This window comes from Rousettus aegyptiacus, unplaced genomic scaffold, assembly GCF_014176215.1.
Source record: "Rousettus aegyptiacus isolate mRouAeg1 unplaced genomic scaffold, mRouAeg1.p scaffold_m13_p_13, whole genome shotgun sequence".
Taxonomy (NCBI): Eukaryota; Metazoa; Chordata; class Mammalia; order Chiroptera; family Pteropodidae; genus Rousettus; species Rousettus aegyptiacus.
Genome location: NW_023416288.1, coordinates 47,284,291 through 47,305,694, shown reverse-complemented (window position 1 = coordinate 47,305,694; position 21,404 = coordinate 47,284,291). Strand labels below are relative to the sequence as shown.

At 59.3% G+C, this 21,404-nt stretch overlaps 1 protein-coding gene across 5 annotated transcripts in view; it reads left to right on the top strand.

Annotated features, from left to right (window-relative positions):
* Positions 1–21,203, top strand: part of UBE3C (ubiquitin protein ligase E3C) — a 66,665-nt gene extending 45,462 nt beyond the window's left edge. For all 5 annotated transcript variants that reach the window (XM_036230593.1, XM_016160958.2, XM_016160960.2 and 2 more), the window contains 6 exons: positions 1,244–1,491; positions 9,300–9,512; positions 13,422–13,610; positions 13,705–13,771; positions 17,094–17,224; positions 19,680–21,203. In XM_036230593.1, the coding sequence (XP_036086486.1) occupies positions 1,244–1,491; positions 9,300–9,512; positions 13,422–13,610; positions 13,705–13,771; positions 17,094–17,224; positions 19,680–19,850 (1,019 nt within the window). In that variant the 3' untranslated portion in view covers positions 19,851–21,203. The remainder of the gene's footprint in view (positions 1–1,243; positions 1,492–9,299; positions 9,513–13,421; positions 13,611–13,704; positions 13,772–17,093; positions 17,225–19,679) is intronic.
* The last annotated feature ends 201 nt before the right edge of the window (positions 21,204–21,404 follow it).

Genomic DNA, 21,404 nt, shown 5'->3' with positions numbered 1-21,404 from the left:
TCTGCAGCCGCCCCCCAGCGCCGGCACCACCGCCTCGGCTCCGCCTCGGATCCTCAGGCGTGAGACGCTCACGGGAGCCCCAGGCCCTGGCGCCACCAAGGTTGGGGACCGTGCTGCGTTGAGGGGCAGGAAATGACACGCGTGGAGGCCCGAGCGCGAGTCCCAGCTCGGGGAAAGCGACCGCTGGTGGTCGTTCTTCTCCAGAGCACGAGAACAGGCACAGGGCGACCCTCCCGGGCCACCGCACATGCGGGCAGAGACCCCCGTCCCTGCGATAAATTGTTGGCTCCGTTTGAAAAATCCTGTAGAATGTTCACCGCCAGGGCCTGCGACCTCCGAAGTGTGGCACTGTGCGTCGCAGTGTTGGGGGCTGTGCCGAACCCCTTCCTGGAGAGCTTTCTAACGGTCGCCTGTCCCTGGAGGTGTGGACGACTGCACTCCAGGTTTGAGAGATGGCAGCAGCTTGTGAAGGCTGTGAGTGGGGCGCAGCTGCTGACCCGGTCCTGGGGCTCCCCCCAGCACTCCCCCTCCGCCGCCCCTCCGCCTCACTTGCAGAGCACCTAAGGGCGGTGCAGGGAAGCGTGAAGGACGCCTCCCTGGCCTCCGGGCCGGCCGTGTCCGGCGCCCTGACGCCTGCGGCGAGCCGCCGTGCTCGCCACCCGGCCCGGGACGCGGCGGTCTTGCTTGCTCACCGCTGCCCTCGGGGCGGAGTGGGATGTCCTCTCAGCCGTCGGCCAGGTCGCTCTGCTGCGCAGTTGCTTTCAAGCTTTGTGGCGTGTTAGATCACCAGAACAGCACCCCCGTTTCCAGCCAGATTCCGCTTCTAAACGGGGGCGCGGGTGCTGGTGTGCCGACCCCCCTGCCCCATTGGCCCCTTTCCCAGGCAGGGTCCGTTCTTTCGTCTTTCTCGGTAGCGATTTTCTGTCCCAGTGCGGCCCTCACGTCCTCCTTCCCCTCCCCTCCCCCCCTCGTTTTAGTTTATCGTCCGCTTTAGGAAATGGGGGTAACATTTCCTCCTGTCCCCCGGTCTCCCCCAACTCCATTCCCGACACACGACTGTGAAGGACCGTCCCTCCCTCGCCCACCGGAGGCTCCGGGAGCGCCCGTCCCTTCCCTGACTTTCTTTGATCTCATTGACCTTTTTTTGTCCTGCATTAAAGTGTCTCTAACGTTCTCGCCCCCGTGCCCTAAACTTGCTGCGCTGCCAGCTTGTCTCACTGCCGCCTCCTGCCCCCTCCCGCAGAGCCCGACCTGAAGAAGCGCGTCCGCGTGCACCTGCTCAACGCGCACGGCCTGGACGAGGCCGGCATCGACGGCGGCGGCGTCTTCCGCGAGTTTCTGAACGAGCTGCTCAAGTCGGGCTTCAACCCCAACCAGGGCTTCTTCAAGACGACGAACGAAGGGCTGCTGTACCCCAACCCCGCGGCCCAGATGCTCGTGGGGGACTCCTTCGCCAGGCATTACTACTTCCTGGGCACGATGCTCGGAAAGGTAACAGGCTTCCCACCACGGGGCTCGGGGCCACAGGCGTCAGCACGCGTGTTGCTGCGTGGCGGCGCGGTTTTCGAGGCTCCGTGTGCAAAGTCGGGGGCCAGTGGGCGAGACTCCATCTAAACCAGGGCGGCCGCCTGCTCCCCCACAGGGCCGTCCGGCCCCAAAACAGCAGTTCGGGTTCCCTCGTTAACTGATTCCCAGCATCTTAGTGATGGGAAACATTTACTCACAAGGTTACATTTCCGGGTTATTTTGTTTGTTTCTTTGTATTTTAAATAAATTTAGTCTTGATAATTGCTAATTCTATCAGGATGTAGTGCCAAATACTCCAGTAGAATCAGTAATTGAAAGTTACGCCTAAGCCGTTCTGAATGAGGCAGAAAATCATCTAAGTTATTCCCATGCGAGAGAGAAAGTTAACGATTCTGGATTTTTCTTTGAAGGAATGAATCCGCACTAATCGTGACCGCGTGATAAGAGAGTGCAGTGTGTTCGGGGAGGTGTGCGAGGCTTCCCCATGACCGCATCTCACTACCAAGTACTCTGCAGTGGCAGCGAAAGTGTTTGCCCCGAATTCGCTGTCCGAATCAGAAGCCCGCGTAACGTCTGCAAGTCGAGACGGAAGGGGGGAGAGCGCTGGGGTCAGGGCTCAGGTCCCCTGCCGGCTCCGCGTCCCCCGGGCACCCAGGCAGGTCCAGAGGGTCTGTTTCCTGCTGGCCTCAAGGGGCGGGGATGTCACTTGCGGAGAGGGGGACTCGCGCCTGGTCTGTGCAGGGTCCCTGTGTAGTGCACGCGGCGTGTCCACTGATAAGATGGTGACATAAAGTTCACGGTTTGCGTTCTCCAGGAATCTTTGGTGTATTGTTGCATAGTTACGTAGACATGTTTCATGGTATTTTGGAGAAACTCGTGTGGTTTTCGGGTGGTCTAGGAATGTTTTATTTCCCGTATCCGAAATAGCGGAATGCGAATGCCGGGCGTCTAACGCTTGCCGCCCAGCACACTCGGGCAGCTGAGCAGCAGCGCGAGGGTGCAGTGAGCGCCGCTTCTGCAGGTCGGCGCGACAGGCCCTCTGGCGCGAGGGCAGCACGCCGCGGCCTCCGGCCAGTCCCCACCTGTCGGCGGTGGCGGCGTCTAGGAAGGAGGTTTTGCTGGCGGCCGCCGGGCCTGGTGGCACACAGGCTGTCGGGCAGAGCGGACAGCGCCTGCCGCGTGGCCGTCGGGGCCCGGCCGCGGCACGGAGGCCCGAGGCGGCGTGTGGGCTGCGGGAAGTCGCTGGGCTCGGCGCGCGGTGCCTGGCGGGGTGCCGGCTCAGGGAGCGGCCCCCGGCGCTCTGGCCTCCAGACTTGGGCAGCGGCCGAAGGAGGCGGTGTCTTGGGAGGGAAGACGGTGCAGGAAGGACAAGGGGCGGGCGACGTGCTAACGGCTCCGCGAAGCCGGGTTCGGGCTGCGAGGGGCACACGCGTGTCCACGCGGGGCCTGGGGTGCTCAGCGTCCAGGGCTGCGCCCGACGAGCTGGGCGTCCGGAACTGAACGGCAGAGGAGGGCGCTGGCCGCGGTGACGGCTGTCCGCGAGCGTCGGTCAGACCCGCAGTGGTCTCTGGCTGGACAGTGGAGTCCCTTTGTCTGTCACGCCTGCCGTCCTGCTCTTGCCGGTGCACGGTGAGCAGACCTGCCGTGCCCCGTGCCGCGCAGCGCCTGGGCCGGCCCACGCGGACGCCACCTGGTTGAAACCTGCGCCTGCAGAGCAGGCGACGTTCTGTGAGACTTTCTGTACAGTGACAGCTTTTTCAGCATGCAGTCCACGTTCCATGAAATCACTCCTTTTGCAGTGCACAGTTCCCTGAGGTGGGCGGCCGTCCCCACTACCGGATTTCAGGACATTTTTGCCACCCTGAAAAGGAAACCCCATCTTCATGAGCTAACCTGAAATACTCCCTAAATTTCACGATTCTCACATAGTGCAGTCACAGGCACAGGCAACAGAGTGATTTTATTGGCATGAATTAAATCTTATTAAGAGTTTATATTGTGTTTCCTTCCCGAGCGTGTAAATTGTCCCGTCTCGGGGAGTACAGAGCCAGGACAGCTGGACGACCCGGTTCACTAGGTGAGTGTGGTGAGGCCCCACCTGCTCGCCCCCGTGGCTGGCGGCCGCCGGGCCGTCTGGAGGCTGCTCGCCGCGGGGGTCTGCAGGCTCGGGGCGGTGCACCGCTCACCCCCTCTGCTGGGAGTCTGTGTCCCCTCAGACCAGGCCCCAGGGGAGCACGGGGCGTCGGAGCCTTTCCCCCAGCGGTGGAGTTTGTGGAACTTGTGTCTCGGTAAAGCTCTTTAAAATAATGACATTTAGACAAAACCAGTAGAAACTATGGTTATTCCAGGGTGGTAGTTAACTCAGTCCCACGTGTTTAGGACTCCTCGGGGAGTGCTTGTCCCTAAAACACCTGATTGTCACTTGTTGTAAATGGTTAAACTTTGTGCCCACGTGTTAAAAATCGCCGAGGTCTAAGTGAGCGTACTTGTATAGCACTAATAGTGTGGTATCCGAACATTAAATCTTTAAGGGAAGAAATTGTATATTGATTGATTATGATATTTATTGGGTCATAATGTATTTAAATTTTCTTTAATGCACATGTTAGTGATTGTTTACTGTGATAAAGCGCAGAGAGGTCTTCCAGAGCGTCCTGCATGGGGAGGATTACTTCACGCCTCTGGTCACTTCTCAATTAGAAGTTCCATTAGCAGATGATTCCTGCCTCTGGTGGGGGTCGGGATTGCATTTCAGCGCCTGTAAATCAGGCTGAAGACGAGGAATAAATAAACAGCTCACGGATGTGGTAATGTCGTCTTGAACTTTTTTTTGCAGTTAGAAGCACCTAGGTCCATTTAAGCCAATTAAGTTCAGAATATTTATTGAAGGAAATCTTTTATCATATTTGAATTCTGTTTGAAAATGGCTCTTTTTTTCTTGCTTTGGAATATTGATTTAATTGGAACAGAATGCCTATAAATCAGATTATTTGATAGTATTTTCATTATATAGTTCACGTTTTTAATTAGCAGGTTGTGGAGTGTCAGGGCGGTTTATAATTTTGTGTTTCAGTACATTTCAGTGTGCTCTTAGTGTTTCATAGAGTATAGTGTTGGCGGTTAACAGTTTATCCTGAGGTTTTTGAGAGCTGGGAAAATTTGTTCTATATCATTGTAGAGTCCTTTTGTGAAGTGCTCACTGAATTCGCTGAAGCTTTAGAACTGTGGATTGAGGTGAATGCTAGTGCTTTAAGTGACTTGGTCCTGAAGTGGCAGAGCTGCTCTTCCATTGTTCCTTGTTTTGTGCCCCAGATGCATTCAGGGTCAGTGGGGTTGAGCTGCCTCACCCGACCGTCATCACACTAGGCGCTGTGATCTCTAAAGGTGATGGACCTTTTCCCCGAGAATCTTTTTGAACGTAACGTTCGGCAGATAGTCGATCATCCGTGCTTAGCAGAACCCCCCAGGCAGTGAGCGCTCAGACTTTCCCACTCGGACGTCCGCGCATGTCACAGGCGCGCTCGCTCTGGATCTCTGAATCTCTCCTCGTGAGTTTGCCCTGATTGACCTTTAGCCTTTTTTGGAAGCAGAAAAACCAAAGATCGTTATTTACAAATGGTTCCTTTATTTGACTCTTACCCCTTCTGAGAATTGTGCCTGCTTCTTACAGCATTCTCATAATCACGTAATCACGATTTATACTCTTCTCCATTAAAAGCAGAGTATTCACAGATCTGGAGCTTATTCTGGCCAGTTAAGGTTATAGTTTTCCATGTAAGCTCATTTCATTCCTTCAGAATTAAACATGAAATAATGGTTTAGATGAGACCGTAAACAGGACAGGCGTCGTCCGGAACCCAGTGCTGCCGGAGCCTCCCCGAGGTGGTCACCAGACCCCGTTCTGCCCCCACATGGCGTGGACCGTGCTGGTCTCGAGGTGTCTGTCCCTCCTCGTCATTTTACGCGCACCCGAGCACTGGCTGAACTGGGTCAGCACCGAGGCCGTGTCCCCGGCGTGAGGACTGGACACCTGCGCCCGCCGGCCGCGCGGTGCGTGCGCTGCGGCCTGGCCTCCGCCTGTGCAGCGAGGGCCCCGGGTGCCTGCAAGCGAGTACGGCCCCTGGAGCCCCTTCGACAGGCCCGGGCTCGCCGAGGTTGGGAAGTTCAGCGTCGTGCAGAGCAGACCAGGTGCAGCTGTTGGTTGTGACTCCCGCTGTTCCTGATGCTGGGACAGCCGCGGGTCGCGGAGCTCAGGCTCCCGGGTCAGATGCGCCGAGCCTGGTTCCCGGCCTCGGCCAGGGGCCCAGGGGGCACTAGGTGTGCGTGGCGTTGAGCAGGCCTCCTGGAGGCCCCTGGTGGGGCGGCCTTGGTGGCAGCAGGGAGTCCGGCTGGACGGACCCTGGGCAGTCAGGTCGAGTGATGGCGGCTCTGTCCTGGGAGGTGGTGTTGGAGTGATGTCGTCCGATCCAGGAGGGACGCGGCAGGGTCCATGCTGGGGCCCAGTCGGCTCTGAAGCGCAGCTGCCGAGTTAGAGAGCTGGTCACCGCGGGCGCCACCGCATTTCGCGTGCCCTGACGCCACCAGGGCGGCAAGCTTGGCCACGGCCGACGCGCGCACCCTGCTCCGGCAGCGTGGTGTGAGGGAGGACAGCGCCGGTGTCGTTTTTAGATTGAGTTGTAAGTTCACTTCAGAACCACCTGAAGATGGATAAAGATGCATTTGAAAAGCATTATTTTTTTTATTGATTCTTAATGCAGTAAATTACTGAAGTTATTGGGCAGCAAACAGAAGTGGCCTGTGGTGTGGCTCTCATTTATTCTCCCGATAGCGCCACGATTTGCATTAATTGCACGGCGACCGCACTCACTTATATTAAAAGGCTCTCCTGTAATTAATCCTTTTCATTTCAAATCACGTTGGCACAGTTTCTGGCTATAAACACTCACGGAAGACAGACAGTTGAAAAATACGTCACAGGTTTTTTCCACACACCTATCGCTACTTTTCACGACAAGTGGTTATTTAGACGCTTCTAGGGACAAGCACAGCGCAGCTGGCTGCAGATTAAGGCCAGCATGAAAAACGCTAAGTGGATTGTTTTGCATAAAAAATGGGCAGTTTTCGAAGTTGTATAATTAACCTGTGTTTAGAAAATACCTTGATTTATGCTCACATTTGTATCTCGGTTGCATGCATTATGGAAATTTAATTTATAATCCATTTAGCTGATGCAGTCGTAGTTTTTAGTGCTGTCATTTATTAGTGCTTGTATATTAAATGCTCTGAAGGTTTAACGCCGCCTTATGTAAAAAATTACACCTATGCATTTACATTTTATGAGTCACAGTGGGATTTCTGCTTAAAATTCAGGTAGCTCTGATCTGTTTAACAAATTTCACTGGTTTATTGTTACCGATGCAGACGTGGCAAACAATGCTCTTCTCTATTGAACGTCCGTTGATTTACACTTGCAGTTTACTCTGAAGCCCACTGTACAAGCGAGGCTTTTCCTCAACACCTGGGATCGATCTTGCTGTCTGCGGAACGTTCTTCTCGGCTCTGAGGCCGCCATTCACTCGGGAGTGACGGGACTTGGCGGGGCTGCAGGCGGCCGTGGCGGCCTCTGCTCTCAGCAAGCCGCGGCCTCCCAGACAGCGCTTTTCCTTGCCAATCGGTAGATGCCTTAAGTGCTGGTCGCCATTTCGTTGCTCACTCTCTCATTAAGAAGTCCTCTTTTGCCATCTTTTCAAAATTAATTGGGTGATCGTTCATTTTCAGACCAGAAGTAAGAGCAGAGGGACGTGGCGCTTCAGGTTCCTGCCGTCCCCCCGCCGGGGCGGGGATGCCGGCGTGTCTGGGCTGCTCAGCCAGGCACCCTTCCCGCGCGGGCGTCCTCGGAGGGAGACGGAGGGGCGACTCCCCGGCCGCCCCCAGGCGCGCTGGACGGCGAGGCCGCAGCACCGCGGGCGTCTGCGCGGTCGCCGCTTCACGGACGAAGGGGAGGCAAGGCGCCTGCCTGCGCCCGTGGCCGTGGCGTTCGCTTCGGGGTCCGGGGTTTTACAGAGCCACGTGTGAAGTCACTGGTCAGGCACTGCCTGTGCTGGCAGCCGTGACAGGACGGGGTCCGCCTGGACCGCGGGGGACGGCTCCACCCTTCTGACATGCTGGGCGTCGGCGCCGCTCGCTCGGCCGTCACCTGCTCGCGTGCGTGGGGCCGTGGGTGGGGCGGGCCGGCAGCCTTTGGGAGGGCGGCTTCCGGCGGTGGGCAAACGTGTGTCTCCGCAGAGCGGCCTCTGCCGAGGACGCTCGGGCGGGCCTTCTCGCGGGGCAGGGCCGCTGGCCAGGCGGAGGGGCGCGAGCTGGCCGGCCCCGGGCGCGCACGTGGCAAGGGGACCGCGTCTTCCAGCAGCACGTTTTTGCCAGGGAGGACGCGTCCCGGCCTGGCTTCCGGTTGGCGGGCGCTGGACGGACATAGGCAGAGTGCCCGGGGCCGCCGTGTGCTGCTGGCGCCCTGCGCCTCTCGGCCTCAGCCGCGGGCGCATGTCGCAGAGCGTCCACACTCGCCTGGCCGCCTGCGCCCGAGCGTCCCTGGAGGTCGCACAGTGGCACCCACGCTTCACGTGGCCCACCCAGTGCCGCTGGTCATTGGGGCGCGGGAGTCAGAAGCACCCAGACAGCTAAGGGTAACAAGACCGGCGGGACCCGGCGGGGAGGGTGTGGGCCCCGCGGAACCTCCCTGTGTTGCGGGCCGTGGCGACAGGATCGTTGCGTTTTGGGAAACAGCAGGACATCTGGGGTTTGGTGCCAAGGTCGCCACCTGCTAACTCGCAACGTGTGGATGAGTCTCAGGTCTGAGGCCCAGGCTCACTCTAGAACGGACGCGGGGCGGATCCGCGCTGCCGCCTGCCCGCGCGTGGCCCGGGCGCCAGGAGTGCTTGTTTCACTGGGTGTTTGGAGGAAAATCCACGGAGGATGGCCCTTCTTCAGTCGGGGGTCGCGTGAAATGCAGCCGTGGCACACGGCGGGACCCCGTGTCCCCGCACGGCGGCCCTTTCGTGCTGCAGAGGGCACAGTGTGGTGGCCGTCTGGCCTGCAGTGCTGGGCTCGCGCCCTGATGCCCCAGCTACGACGGGGGCCTCCTGGGTCAGAGCAGGTCCTGTAGTCCGGTGACTGACGTCTTTGGAAGAGAAAGGGGGAGACACACGGGGACACGGGGGAAGGTGGCCGGGCGTCCAGAGGCAGACTGGAGGGGCGCGGCTGCCGTCCGGCTCCACGGAGGACACCGGCGGCACCCGGAGCTGCAGGAGGCAGCGGGGTGCTCCCCCGAGCCGTCTGGGGGAGCGCGGCCCCGGCCTCCAGCGCTGTGAGACAGTGAGTTCCTGGGGTCAGCCACTCGGGTTGTGGCGCTTCATACAGCAGCCCCAGGGAACTGGTCCGTCCGCAAAGCCCCTCACAGAAGGTGCTGGCCGGCCTCGACCGCAGCGTGGAGGGTTTGGCTCTTAAGGTGAGGAGCTGGGCCTCAACTTAGCATCCTGGAACTTCAGCCCTGAAATTCTTTGACAGTCCGTTCTAGGGTTTTCAGCAGACCGAAGGCCTGACTCGCGTGCTGAGGCTGGCCGGCCCGTGGGCGGCGCTCCCGTCCCAGCCACTGCCAGCGGGGAGGAGCGGCGTCTGCTGCGCCAGGACCCTGGCGGGTCTGGACGTCCGTCTCCATTCTCAGAAGTCCGGAGAGGGGCCCGTGACGTGCTGACCAGCCCCTGTCCCCTTCCCAGGCCCTCTACGAGAACATGCTGGTGGAGCTGCCCTTCGCCGGCTTCTTCCTGTCCAAGCTGCTGGGCACCAGCGCGGACGTGGACATACACCACCTGGCCTCGCTGGACCCGGAGGTGTACCGGAACCTGCTCTTCCTCAAGAGCTACGAGGGCGACGTCGAGGAGCTGGGCCTCAACTTCACCGTGGTGAACAACGACCTCGGGGAGGCGCAGGTGAGCACAGCCCGCCCCGGCCGCCGGGGTCTCTGCGCGCCGACCGTCCGCTGCCCGTCGCTCGAGCTCCTGCGCTGCGGGGGGAGGCGTCGTGGGGGCCGGAGCCCGCGGGGGCCGGGGCGCACGGCCGTGCCCGCCCTCACAGTGCGGGGCTGGCCTGGCGGAGAGCCGAGCCGAAGGGCTCGCTGCCGTCTCCCGGCCCTGGCCTCGAGGGCCCTGGCCGGGCACGGCCCTGGCACTCGCCCACCGAGGGCGACCTCGCTGCACCGCGCGCACGTCCATCACTGCCGGGCTCCTGGCGTCCTCGTCCTTTTTTAAAGAAAGAGTGCGTTAGAGATTCAAACTACTTTTTAAGACAATAGCTTTAATGAGAGATCGTCCAGATGCCGTAAAGTCCACTCTAAGTGTACGGGACGCAGTTTAGTGTAGCTGTGGGGTTGTGCACCTGTCACCCCGGGGAGCCCAGGCCCCTCCCCCGTGACGGTGGGCGCCGGGCGGCCTCCCGTCTCTGTGTGCCTGCGTGGCGGGCTCCTTACGGCGTGTGGCCGTTGGGACCAGCTTCACTCGCTTCCCGCGGCTGCTTCATTTCCTCTTCTGGCCTGACGGTGTCCGTGGAACGGACATGCCACACGGCACCAGGCGAGGGACGTGGGCACTTCCTTCCTGGCTAGTGCGACCAGTGCTGCCGCGGCCATGCCGACCTGCCCGTGGGCGAGCCGGTGGCATCTGCCCCCGCTCCCCATCCGGGGAGAGCGGGCAGTGGGCGGCCGTGTGGGTGGCCGGGACTGGCCGCGAGGTGACACTTGCCGAAGCTGGCGGTGGGGACCTGGGCGCTCACGCACTGGTCTACGCTTGTGGGTAAATGTGCCTCTAACTTAGAAAACGTCCTTTGACGCGGACAGACAGGGTGTGGAGGACTTCGGACGTCACGCGCGTTGCCGGCCCCCCCTTCGCTGGGTTTCGGAGTAGCCGGCCGCGCGTCCCTGCCTCGGGTCCGGCTTGCAGACGGCTGCGTCGCTCACGGGGAGAGGCGTCTTCGCTGCTGTTTTCATCTCGCTCGATGAACTCTTCTGACACTGATAGTTGGGTTTTAATTACAAAAATATGGTTATCTTTAAGTTTTGTAATTGTTTCTGTAAAGTTTTGTTATTACTTGGTTTCTCAGCCTTTAAAACTACTTACTTCAGAAACAGGGTTAACAGATGGGTTAAGTCGTAAGTAGGAGCAAGGAGATCATACCGGCTCAGCCCCCACCACTTGTGGTCTCTGGGCACTTTTGAGAGCTGGCATCCGTCCACGCCGCGGGGTCGAGCAGGAGCGAGGCATACGGAACGCGCTTCCTCTGCCTGCAGCTCACGGAGCTGCTCCGTGTCGGCCTCGCCCTCCGTACCCTAGAGGTGAAGTTTCAGCAACGCAGAATTCAGATCTTTTTTAGAGGTGACTTGTTACCGTCCTAAGGAAGCTGTGGACGGGGGTGTGGGGCCACCGGCTGCTCCGCCTAGTGGCTGGACCGGCGGCTCAGGCACCCAGCTTCCCGGTGACCTGCCCAAGGCCCTTGCTGGTGGCGGTTCCCGCGTCTTTCTGAAACAGGCGGTAATAGCCGCACGCCGCGTGCGAGTCCCATCGAAGCGCCGCTGACCATCCTGGGGTCTGTCAGAAGCTCAGGTGTGCCGTGAAGGTGGGCCGTTTAGTCACAGACATTCCTGCTGAGTGAAGAGATCACGGAGGGTGATGCATGAGAACGGGGATACTGAAGAGTCCCGTGGGGAACCTTAGGAAGGTCCCTGATAAAGCGCCCAGCTGGAGGGGAGAGCTTACGGATTCCTGTAGGAACAGATGCAAAGTCGTCGTCCTCTGTCCGGCTCTCACTTTCTGGAATACGGTGACCTGGACGTCCGTGACGTGCGGAGGCTTCGTTCTCCGGGCCGGGCGTGGTGACCAGCTCCCCTTTTCAAAGCGACGGTGCTGCTCTGGGTTTGTTTGCTTCGCTGTGCTCAGTGCGGCTGATCGTCAGCTGGCTTAACAGACCGGGCGAAGCCTGGACCGCGCGTGTACGCACACGTCTCCCTTGAGGAAATGCTCCGGGTGTGAGGTGGGCCCGTGAATAACCGTCCGCTGTGCAGGAGCGTGTTCGCCTTGAGTCGTGAGACCTGGGGGGGGGGCGGGTCAGGGTGTCACTGCTCAGCTGCGGGACCCTGGCTGGGCAGGGGACGCACCCTCATCGTCCTCGTCGCAGGGCAAGGAGCTCTGAGCAGAGAGGCCCCTGCGACTCCTGCGGGCGGGGCGGCTCCAGGTCCCTGTGTAAAGATTTACGTGTGCCCTCAGGACGGACGTCTTGGGACAGTTGTGGCGTGGTTTTAGGCCTCCGCGGGTGTTCAGGTGTGTGTGGCCTGAGGCAGGAGTCTAAGTGGCCACCGCAGAAGCCCTTCGCGCTGCTGGGATGTTGGCGCCGTCTGGTGGCGGGGCTCTGGGAGCCCTTGGCTGATCTCTTCTGGGTCCTTTGTCTTCCAAATCACACGGTTCGCATCATTTATTACCTGCCGCTAATCCACTTAAGGGAAAGGGCGGTGTTTTATGTATTGAAATAGAGCACAAGCCCGCCTGGGTGACAGATGGCCTGTCAGCAGAGAGCACACACGGCCCTCCCCGGAGTGGAGACGGTGCGGGTTCAAAGCCCTTTCCGAGACGGGGCTTCAGCACTGAGGACCTGAGTTACTGAGAAGCGAGGTGTCATCTGGTGTGTGCAGAGCACAAGCAGCAGGTCGGAGGACGCCGCGTGGCCCTGGCCCGGCTGGTCCGTGCCCTCGGCCCCGGGATGGCGCGCGGAAGCTCTTCAGCTGCTGGGGGTGGCCTCTCCAGAGGGAGTGGTGTCCTCCGCTACTCCGGGTGTGATGGCTGCCGAGGGACCCGAAGGCCCCCACAAAGGTCGCGTGGGGGTCGTTGATGGTCCCCGCAGCCCTCAGTCTCAGACCCCAGGTGCGGTGTGGCACTCGGCCTCCACTGGTAGCCGTCACCTGGGATGGCTTTGCTCACTTGGTTTGGGTCTATTTCCTGCTGCTGTATCCTGGCCGTAAACGGCTCCATTCACACGCCTCGAGAACGTGTTTCTTCTGCTTAAGCCCTGGTGAGCAGGAGTTTACAGAACACGCTCCCGTAAATCAGGCGTAGACGCTGACAGTCGTTCCTGCCGTTTGGCTTGTCTGCTGTGTTTACGTGAGGTTACGTGATCACAGGTCCAAGGCAGGCGACACAGGTACCACCGTTTTGTTAATGGCAGAAGAGGCTCGGGCAGGTGGTGCGTGTGTGCGCGTGTGCGCGCGTGTGCGCGGCGGACACCCACTGACGTGCACAGGGGGCCGCAGCACGTCCTGCCGACACCCCGATGCCGCCAGGAGAGCCCGGTGGCCCGGACGAGACGCGCAGGTCCTGTGAGCGTGGTTCTCCGGGGACGCAGGTCGTGCCCTCTCGCCCTGCTGAGGCACGTAGACAGGGACTGGTCAGTTACCTCCGGCCACCCGCTGCCCTTCAGGTCACTTCCGAGTCGCTCACAGGCGCCGTGACGTTACGGGGATTGGGAGCAGCGGGGGCTGCGGCGCGCGCACCCCTGACTCAGGCTGGCCGTGGGGTCTGCGCCTTCGGCCCGCGTGATCCGATTGCTCAACGGAAGGGCCGTGACCGCCGTAGCCGGGGGCTCTGGAGGAGGCAGGTGGTCAGTGGTGACAGAGGGAGACCCCGTCGGAGGCACGTGCCCGAGTCTGTGCGGGGAGGGGGGTGGGGCGGGCTGCTTTTCGCTCCGGTCCCCGTCGGCAGAGCGACACGGTCGGGCTTCCTTGAAGCAGCTCTCTGTCGGTCCTGCCGACCCCGCAGTCACACGTGTGGGTTTCAAGGCGCCCGCATTTCCCGTTCCAGGTGGTGGAGCTCAAGTGCGGCGGGAAGGACATCCCGGTCACCAGCGCCAACCGGATCGCGTACATCCACCTGGTCGCCGACTACCGGCTCAACAGGCAGATCCGCCAGCACTGCCTGGCCTTCCGGCAGGGCCTGGCCAGCGTGGTCAACCTGGAGTGGCTGCGCATGTTCGACCAGCAGGAGATTCAGGTTTGCTGCGCCCCAGCGCTCGGAGACCCGCTGCCGCCCGGCGTGCGAGAGTGTGCCTCTGGCCTCCGGTCTCACGAGTGACCTTTCCTTCCAGGTGCTGATTTCGGGTGCACAAGTTCCCATAAGTCTGGAGGACCTGCGATCCTTCACGAACTACTCAGGTGCGTGGTCCCTGCCCGTCGCTCACCCCCGACGCGGTGCCGCCCGGGCCTGTCCCCAGAGTGGTTCCTGATGCGTGTCTCTGCGCGGGCCACGCGCTCTGCCCCCCTGACGCCGCCCCCCTCGCCGCCCCGCTCTGCCCAGCACCACCGCGTTCATCTCCGCATCGCCTCTCAGTGGCTCCCGTGGCCCTCAGCTTCTTTCCAGTCTCCTGCGTTTAAAAGCAGTGCTGGCCAACAAACCCACTGACAGCGGAAGGGAAAACTAAGCACTGGACCCCATCGAAACATTTACTTTTTGATGGAAAGGAAATTGAAAGCTCTGCTCTTTAAGGAAATGCAAAAATCCAAGAACAAGGTGGGCAAACGGCCTGTGAGCACGTGGGAAAATGCTCACCATCACCCGTCAGAGAAACGACGAGTAACGCGGCAGTGAGGTCATTCAGTCTCCGGTGTGCGGAATTTGTTAGAGAGTTAGCCATGTGATATGTACCTGGGAACGGTGAAAAGAAGAAAAATCATCCTTCAGAAAAAAATCACCGTTATTTTGTTTACCTTAAATAATAGTCTATTTTAGTATTTTCATGTAGTTTGTGGTGATAGGTAATCTACAGCATGTGTTCTCTGTGGTTAGCATTAGAAATAAAATTTTTTTAGCCATTACTCTTTGAAATTAACTTTTGAGATTAAAATTTTGTTTCTCTTTATTATCTGAATAATTAAAAACCAAAACTGTGTAGAACTTCTAAAATACATACAAGAGAAAAATCTTCATGATTTTTGAGTTAGGAAGAGTTTTCCATTGTATACCAAAAATGTGATCCAGAAAAAGACTGTATACCTCCTCAAAATTCAAGCCTTTGTGCTTCAAAAATGCCATTAGAAATGAGAAAACGAGCCACAGATTGGGAGGAAATATTTTAAAGCAACGTATCTAATAATGGACTGTGTCCACAGTGTATGAAGAACTAACTCTGGCAGCTCAGTGATGATCAAATTTAAAAACATGAGCCAAAAAAAACATTTCATGTAAGAAGATGACATATAAATGGCCAGTAAGCAAATGTGCTCAGGAACAGAAGTCTAAGACCATTGGTCACTAGGGAAATGGAGATTACATTCTAAGTGGAAACCACTGTACACCCTCTGGAAGGACCGCAGTCAGAAGGGAAGACGACCAGGCGTTAGCAGAAGGGGCCGCCCCTGACAGGTGGGGCGCGGAGCGGGCGGGCCCCGGAATGTTTCCCGCTGCTTAACAGGTTAGCTGTAGGACAGCTGGGGTTTTGCAAAGGAATGAGGCTGTACCCTTGTCTCACACCATACACAAAAATTAATTCAAAATGGATCAGCCATCATAACGTAAGAGCAAAAACCATGCAGCTCTCAGGAGAAAACGGGTAAAACTTCTTGACCTTGGATTTGGCAGCGGACTCTTAGCTCTGACATCAAAAGCATAAGTATCAAAAGGAAAAATTGTACTTCACCAAAGTGACAAACTGTGCATCAGCGACGTTGCTAAGGAAGCAGAGAGACAGCCTGTCGAGTGGCAGGCGACACCTGGGAATCGCAGTGGCTCAGGGTCTGGAAACCAGGGCCGTAAAGAACTGTACAGCCCAGCAGCAGAAAGAGCCCGGCCCGAGGACGGCGAAGGACCTTTAACACGTTTCTCCAGAGAAGATGCGCAGACCGCCAGTACACCCAGAAGATGCTCGGCGTCACAGATCACTGCGGAAGTGCCAGTCAGAGCCGTGGCTGCCACACACACACAGAGAAAACCGGAACGGGGGCAGGTGGTGACTCGGAGCCCTTGTCCATGCCGAGGGGCGTAGCTGCTGTGGGAAATGGCCTGGCAGTTCCCACAGAGCCAACCGGAGGCCCATGTCCTGACCCCGCGGGGCCTGCATGCGGCAGCCTCACGGTCGGCAGAAGCTGGAAGCAGCCCGCGCGCCCACCGACCACGCACGGGTGAGCTCCCTGCGGCCTGTGCGCGCGGGGTGGCGTTAGGAGAAGGGACGTTCCCACACCTGTTCCACCAGGGACGAGCCTCGACACCACTGCGCCGAGCGAGATGAGCCAGACACACACCGGAGGACCTGCTGTGCGAGATTCGCTTCCGTGAGGCCCCGGGACAGGCCAGGTCCCAGGCGGCGGGCGAGGGCGGCTCGGGGAAGGAGAGGTTCGCTTGTGCACAGCGGAGCCGGCGGCACGGCACTGTGGACGTGACGAGCGCTCTGAAGCGTAAACGTAACAGTGGCTAAAATGCTGAGTCTTGGTGCTTTTACCTCAGTGTGGAACCCGAAGCCAGCCCGGACCCCTGCGCTGGTCCCTGGCGCTGCTGCAAAGGCCGCGGCAAAGGCCACACGGCGTGGGGGGAGGTCGTTCGGTGGCGCCTCTGGGGGCCAGCCAGGGGGGAGGAGGCGGGGCCTCTTCTGAGGAAAGGGAAGAGCCCCGAACCGGGATGGCGGTGACGGTGGCAGAGGCTGTAACCCCGCCACGCGCACGCACAGGTGGTCACAGGTAATAAACGCGCCTGTGTCTCCTTCCTGTAGGCGATCCACATCGCTCTAGGCTCGGGCCCTGGTGTCTGTGGAAAGGCACACGACCCCGAAGGTCGCGCTGTCCCCACGATTAAGTCATAAGTTTAAGAAAATGAAATCAGTCCGGCCTTTCCTTTGCCAAGAAGTTGTCCTGGGTTGTTTGCATTACCCAGTCTGCACTGGGAGCTCATACCTTTAATGATCTCAACTATTCCAGTAAATAGGTTTAAAATATTATCATATTCATTTTGGTGCCAATTAATGCACTTAAGATATTTTATTGATGTTATTTCTGTAGTATATTAACAATGAGGGAACAATATATCGCAATTATTTCAGTTTTAGGAAGCACTTAACCAGATTAAAAGCTGTAAGCAGCAGATCCCACACTTGGAGCGCTGGGCTGACCGTGTGCCGGGCTGGGTGTTGGCCGGGGCCTGTGCCTCACTGTCAGCGAACGGGGGAGGAACGGGTTGGACTCCGAGGTCATGTCGCCAAAATCACTGGCTCCGTCAGACACGAGGGCCCAGCGCCCCCCGTTTCAGACTTGTGACCTCGGGGCGGTCCTGTCGTCTCGGGCCTGCCCCTCAGTGGGGACCGGGTTCTCACGCGGCCCCTGGCGGCGTCTGTTCCTGCCGGGTCGCCTCGTGACAGGGGCGTCCCCCGTTCTGGCCCTCGTGCCCTGACCACTGTGGCGGGCGCGCGGACAGGCAGCCGCCCTGCGCGTCCGTGCTGTCCGGGGGGCCGCGCTTTCATGAAGCGTGTCCCTTCTGTCCCTTCTGTCGCAGGAGGCTACTCTGCCGACCATCCCGTAATCAAAGTCTTCTGGCGAGTGGTGGAGGGCTTCACGGATGAGGAGAAGCGCAAGCTGCTCAAGTTCGTCACGAGCTGCTCCCGCCCCCCGCTCCTGGGGTTCAAGGTACGTGACTCAGGGCTGCCTCCCTGAGCAGCCGCCGCGGCGAGGGCAGCGGCAGGGCGGCCGGGGCGGCTCCACGCGGCCGGGCAGGCCGCACGCGCTGTTTTCGGGGGGGGGGGGGCGGCTTCGTGGCGCCAGGCCCGTTGTTTCTCGCCGTATCTTCGGCTGTGCGCGCCGGTATCTCGGCCGGATCCGTGTGTCGGCCGCTCTCCGTTCGCCCCGGCGCCGGCCGCGTGTGTCTTTCACGGTGGCAGCCTGCGACGTCCTGGCCTGGGAGCAGGTCGCAGCCTGCCGGACCGACGGGGACGTCTGGTGTCAGTCTCCCCGTCCATCTGCGTCTCAGGCTACGCTTACTGCAGAACGAGCAAAACGCGGGCTGGAGCGTGCCTGGCAGGGTGTCTGGGAAGCGTGACGTGTGAGCGGGAGTGTGGGTCCCGGTTGTCCACCAAGACCGTCCCCGTCATCACTTCTGATCATCAGCGTCGATCTGGGATAAGTCAGCCTGACGTGTTAGCAACTAAAAGGGCCGAGGACAGCCCCCCCCCCCCCCCCCCCCCCGTGAGCTGTGACGCAGCAGCATCCGCAGCGGGCGGCGCACGCCTTGGTGCGGACGCGGAGCAGCGGGACGGGGAGGGGCGGACTGCAGGCGGCCGCGCCTGGGCTGAGTGCGCCGGAGAGGCCGGCGCCGCCTCTGGCTGGGGCACCCCCGCCCCAGACAGCAGGTCTGCGCCAAGTTCTGAGCGCCGTGTGCACAGCCGCCCCGCCGGAGGGCCGCGCCGTGTGGGGCTCGGGTGAGGGCGCAGCTGGCGGGCTCATGGCAGGGCCGACTTTGTTCCTGGTGGTGTGAATGGCCATAGCAGTCACAGCCCCGCGTAGGCGACTTTGTGAGTGGGATTTAGTATGCACGAGGCTTCTAGAATCAACACCAACCTCAAAGAAAGTGAAGCACCTCTCTCTGAGAGGCGAGTTTGGAGGACAGCGAGGGGGGCGGGGCCAGGCGCCCGGGGCTCCCGGCTGATTGGGTCAAGCCGGTGGCGGCCGCAGGAGGAACCAGGGGTCTGGCTGGCAGGGCCGGGCCTGGGCCTGACGGCCAGGGCAGGAGCGGGTGGCGAGGGCCGTCCAGGTCCAGGAGAGCCGAGGACCTGTCCCTGAGCAGTCCCGTGGGGGTGCCCCGGGCCATGAGGCAGGGGAGTAGAGGGCTCGAAACTAGCTCTGAAAACCCTGAGTCGAGTCGGCTCCCCCATTGGCGAGCCCTGCAGTCAAAACGGCTCTCGTGGTACCGTGACACATTCTTCTTGCTTTAGATCTTTCTTAATGATCGCAAATATATTAAATGTGAGATTTAATTAAGAGTTTTCTAATGTTTTTGCAATTATCATAAGTTAGAATCCAAATTGGGAAAAATCACCTTAGTATTTATGCTTTCCAGTCAGCCGAGTGTGTGGGCCCAGAGGGCTGGCGGAACACGGGTGTGGGGGGGAGGCGGTCTGAGCCGGAGGACGGAGTAGCAGGCGGCGCGCGTAACTCACAAGTCATGAAGCTCCTCAGTGCCAGATTACTGGAGAAGAATAACATCTGCTAAAGCTAATTAAAGTTTAATATGTTTAATGAATGTGATTGTTACAGACAAAAAAATCATTAAAGTGCTGTAGAAAATTGTTCACTTGCCATCAGGCCACATAGTAAATTGATGGTTTTTCTTATTCTGAATTAATGCAAATTCCCGTTGTACTGTATTTAATTATGCATGAAATGGTGCCCTTGACTCAGATTTCAATGAAGAACTTCATTTTTTTTTTTTCGCTTTTACGATTCCAAGTAGGAAATTCAATTAGCATTATGAAAGAAACACTAAAATGTGGCATTTAACTGCAAAACATATTTCAAGCTGTCCATTCTCCTGTCACCTGACCTTCCCCAGCACTCGCTGACCCTGCCTTCGGGGTTCCTTTTCTGTTTCAAAAATGCCATGTTTTTAGTTTATTCGAGCATTCGAGAGACTTAATGCCCTCGATGTGCTCGGAATGCTAAACACTAATAAACGTACCGATCGTTCTTCTGCTTCTCTTCTGGTTCCTGTTCTGACATTTCACGAGACGCACAAAGTCGCGTGTGCGCTCTGATCAGAGGACGGGACGGTGGCGTTGAGCCCGTGTGACGTGCGTGTGCATGGCTGCAGCACTTGCACGCCTCTCGGCCCCGTGTGGGCTGCGCGCGTGCGCTCGGCTCGGCCCGCGTCCCGGGCCGTGTGCTGAGCTCCCCTGCAGATGGGTCGGGACGCCCCTGGCGAGCGCCGCCGGCCCGCCGGCCGGGCCCCACACGCGGTCTTTCCGCTGCAGAGCAGGGCGGGGGCAGCAGCCGCGGCGCCTCGCACCCGAGCCTGGCGGCGCTTCCCCGTGGTGCGCGTGTGTCCGCCTGGGCGCCCGCTGACGCCGCGCCCCGCGCCCCTGTCCCGCAGGAGCTGTACCCGGCCTTCTGCATCCACCACGGGGGCTCCGACCTGGAGCGGCTGCCCACGGCCAGCACCTGCATGAACCTGCTGAAGCTGCCCGAGTTCCGGGACGAGGCCCTGCTGCGCAGCAAGCTGCTCTACGCCATCGAGTGCGCCGCCGGCTTCGAGCTCAGCTGACGCGCCCGCGCCTCCGGCGTGAGTAGCCCCCCGGCCGCCGGGCCCCCGATCCCGCCACCCCCCCTTCAGTCCTTCCTGATGTATTAAGTCACGGTCCCTCATCTGGACGGACATCGCTTTTCAAACAACTAAAATAACATGCTACGTGCCACGCGGCTCGTTGAGTAATTTTGCCCAGAGCACAGTTGTGAGGCTGGTGGCAGCTCAGCGGAATTAACCAAAGATGCAGCTTTGGCTTTGCCTGGGGGGCTCCGGGCCGGCGGCAGGCGGGTGGGCGGCGCGGCCACGGGGCGGCCCGAGCGGTGGGTGGCTTCCTCTCGGGGCCTCCGCTTCTCGGCGGTCGGACTGTTTACAGGCCTCGCTGTTGAGACCGAAGGCCTCGTTTCTCCTGCTGCCCCCGCTGGAGCGGCCGCTGTGGAGACTGGGGGGCTCCCTTTGCACTCCCCACGCCGTCCCGTGCTCGCGGTCCCATCGCCCGCAGCGTGCGGGCCCGGGTGGGGCGCGCGGGGCGCGCGGGGGCCGGGGCCTCACCCTCCCGCCCTGTCTCCACTTTGTGCCTGGAGAGTGTTCAGGGCGGGGACGGGCTGTCCCCCGATCCTGCCATGCGTGTGACCTCCAATAAAGGACGACTTGGGGAGAACAGCCACTGAGCGTCGATTCCAGTCACTTGAACCAAAGTGGCGCACCGCGCCCCGCCCCCGGCGGTCACCCCGGGGTTCGGGGTAACTTGCCATGCTCCGCACCCTCTGCTTCCTCAATGGTGCTGCTTTGAAGGAAGACGGGACGGTCCCCAAACTCGCGTCCGGGGGGAGTGTCCGGATTCTCTCGTCACAGGCACTTTATCAGGACCGGCCTTGCCGGGAGGCGCCGGTCCGCGCCCGCGGAGAGCGCCCCCGGGACCGCCCTTCGCCTTCCCGCCTGCTGTCTGCTGTCACTGGAGCTCGGTGGGCTGTCCTGTCGGATTGACCGGAATTAGCAATATACTTTTAAATGCGGGGAAACTGAATGACACTTTTAAGACAATGACCATTATCGAAACAAAATGTATAATTTCTTAATTTGAGTAATAAATTAAGTGTTTAAATGCTATTTGTAGTCTTGCTATACAGAAATAAAATAATTAGGGTTTGTCCTTGCTTTTATTTTTATTTGAAGTTTTTTATGTTGAATGGTCTATATCTTCTTTACTTATTAGTTCATTTGTATATTTTGTTATCAATATTTTGGAAATATCCAGGACTGAAGAGAAATGGGCGATTACACTTATCTAGTTTTTTCTCAGCTATCCTGAGCTTATTTATTTGTGTGTGTGCTCTAATGGCTAAACGTTTGCATTAAATGTTTTTTTCCCAAGATTGTGTTGGAGTCATACCCCAGACCGTGTGGTTAGCTCTGGTGAAAGCAAAGCTTCTGAGTGTCGCCCGGTTATATCCCGGGGGTTCCCATGTCCCAGGGGACACGGCGTAGCAGCTGCCGGCCCCTCCCCCCACGCGTGCCGACAGGGTCCCCGCGGCCGGCGGCGGGCGCAGGGCCCTCGGGGAGTGGCGCTCACCT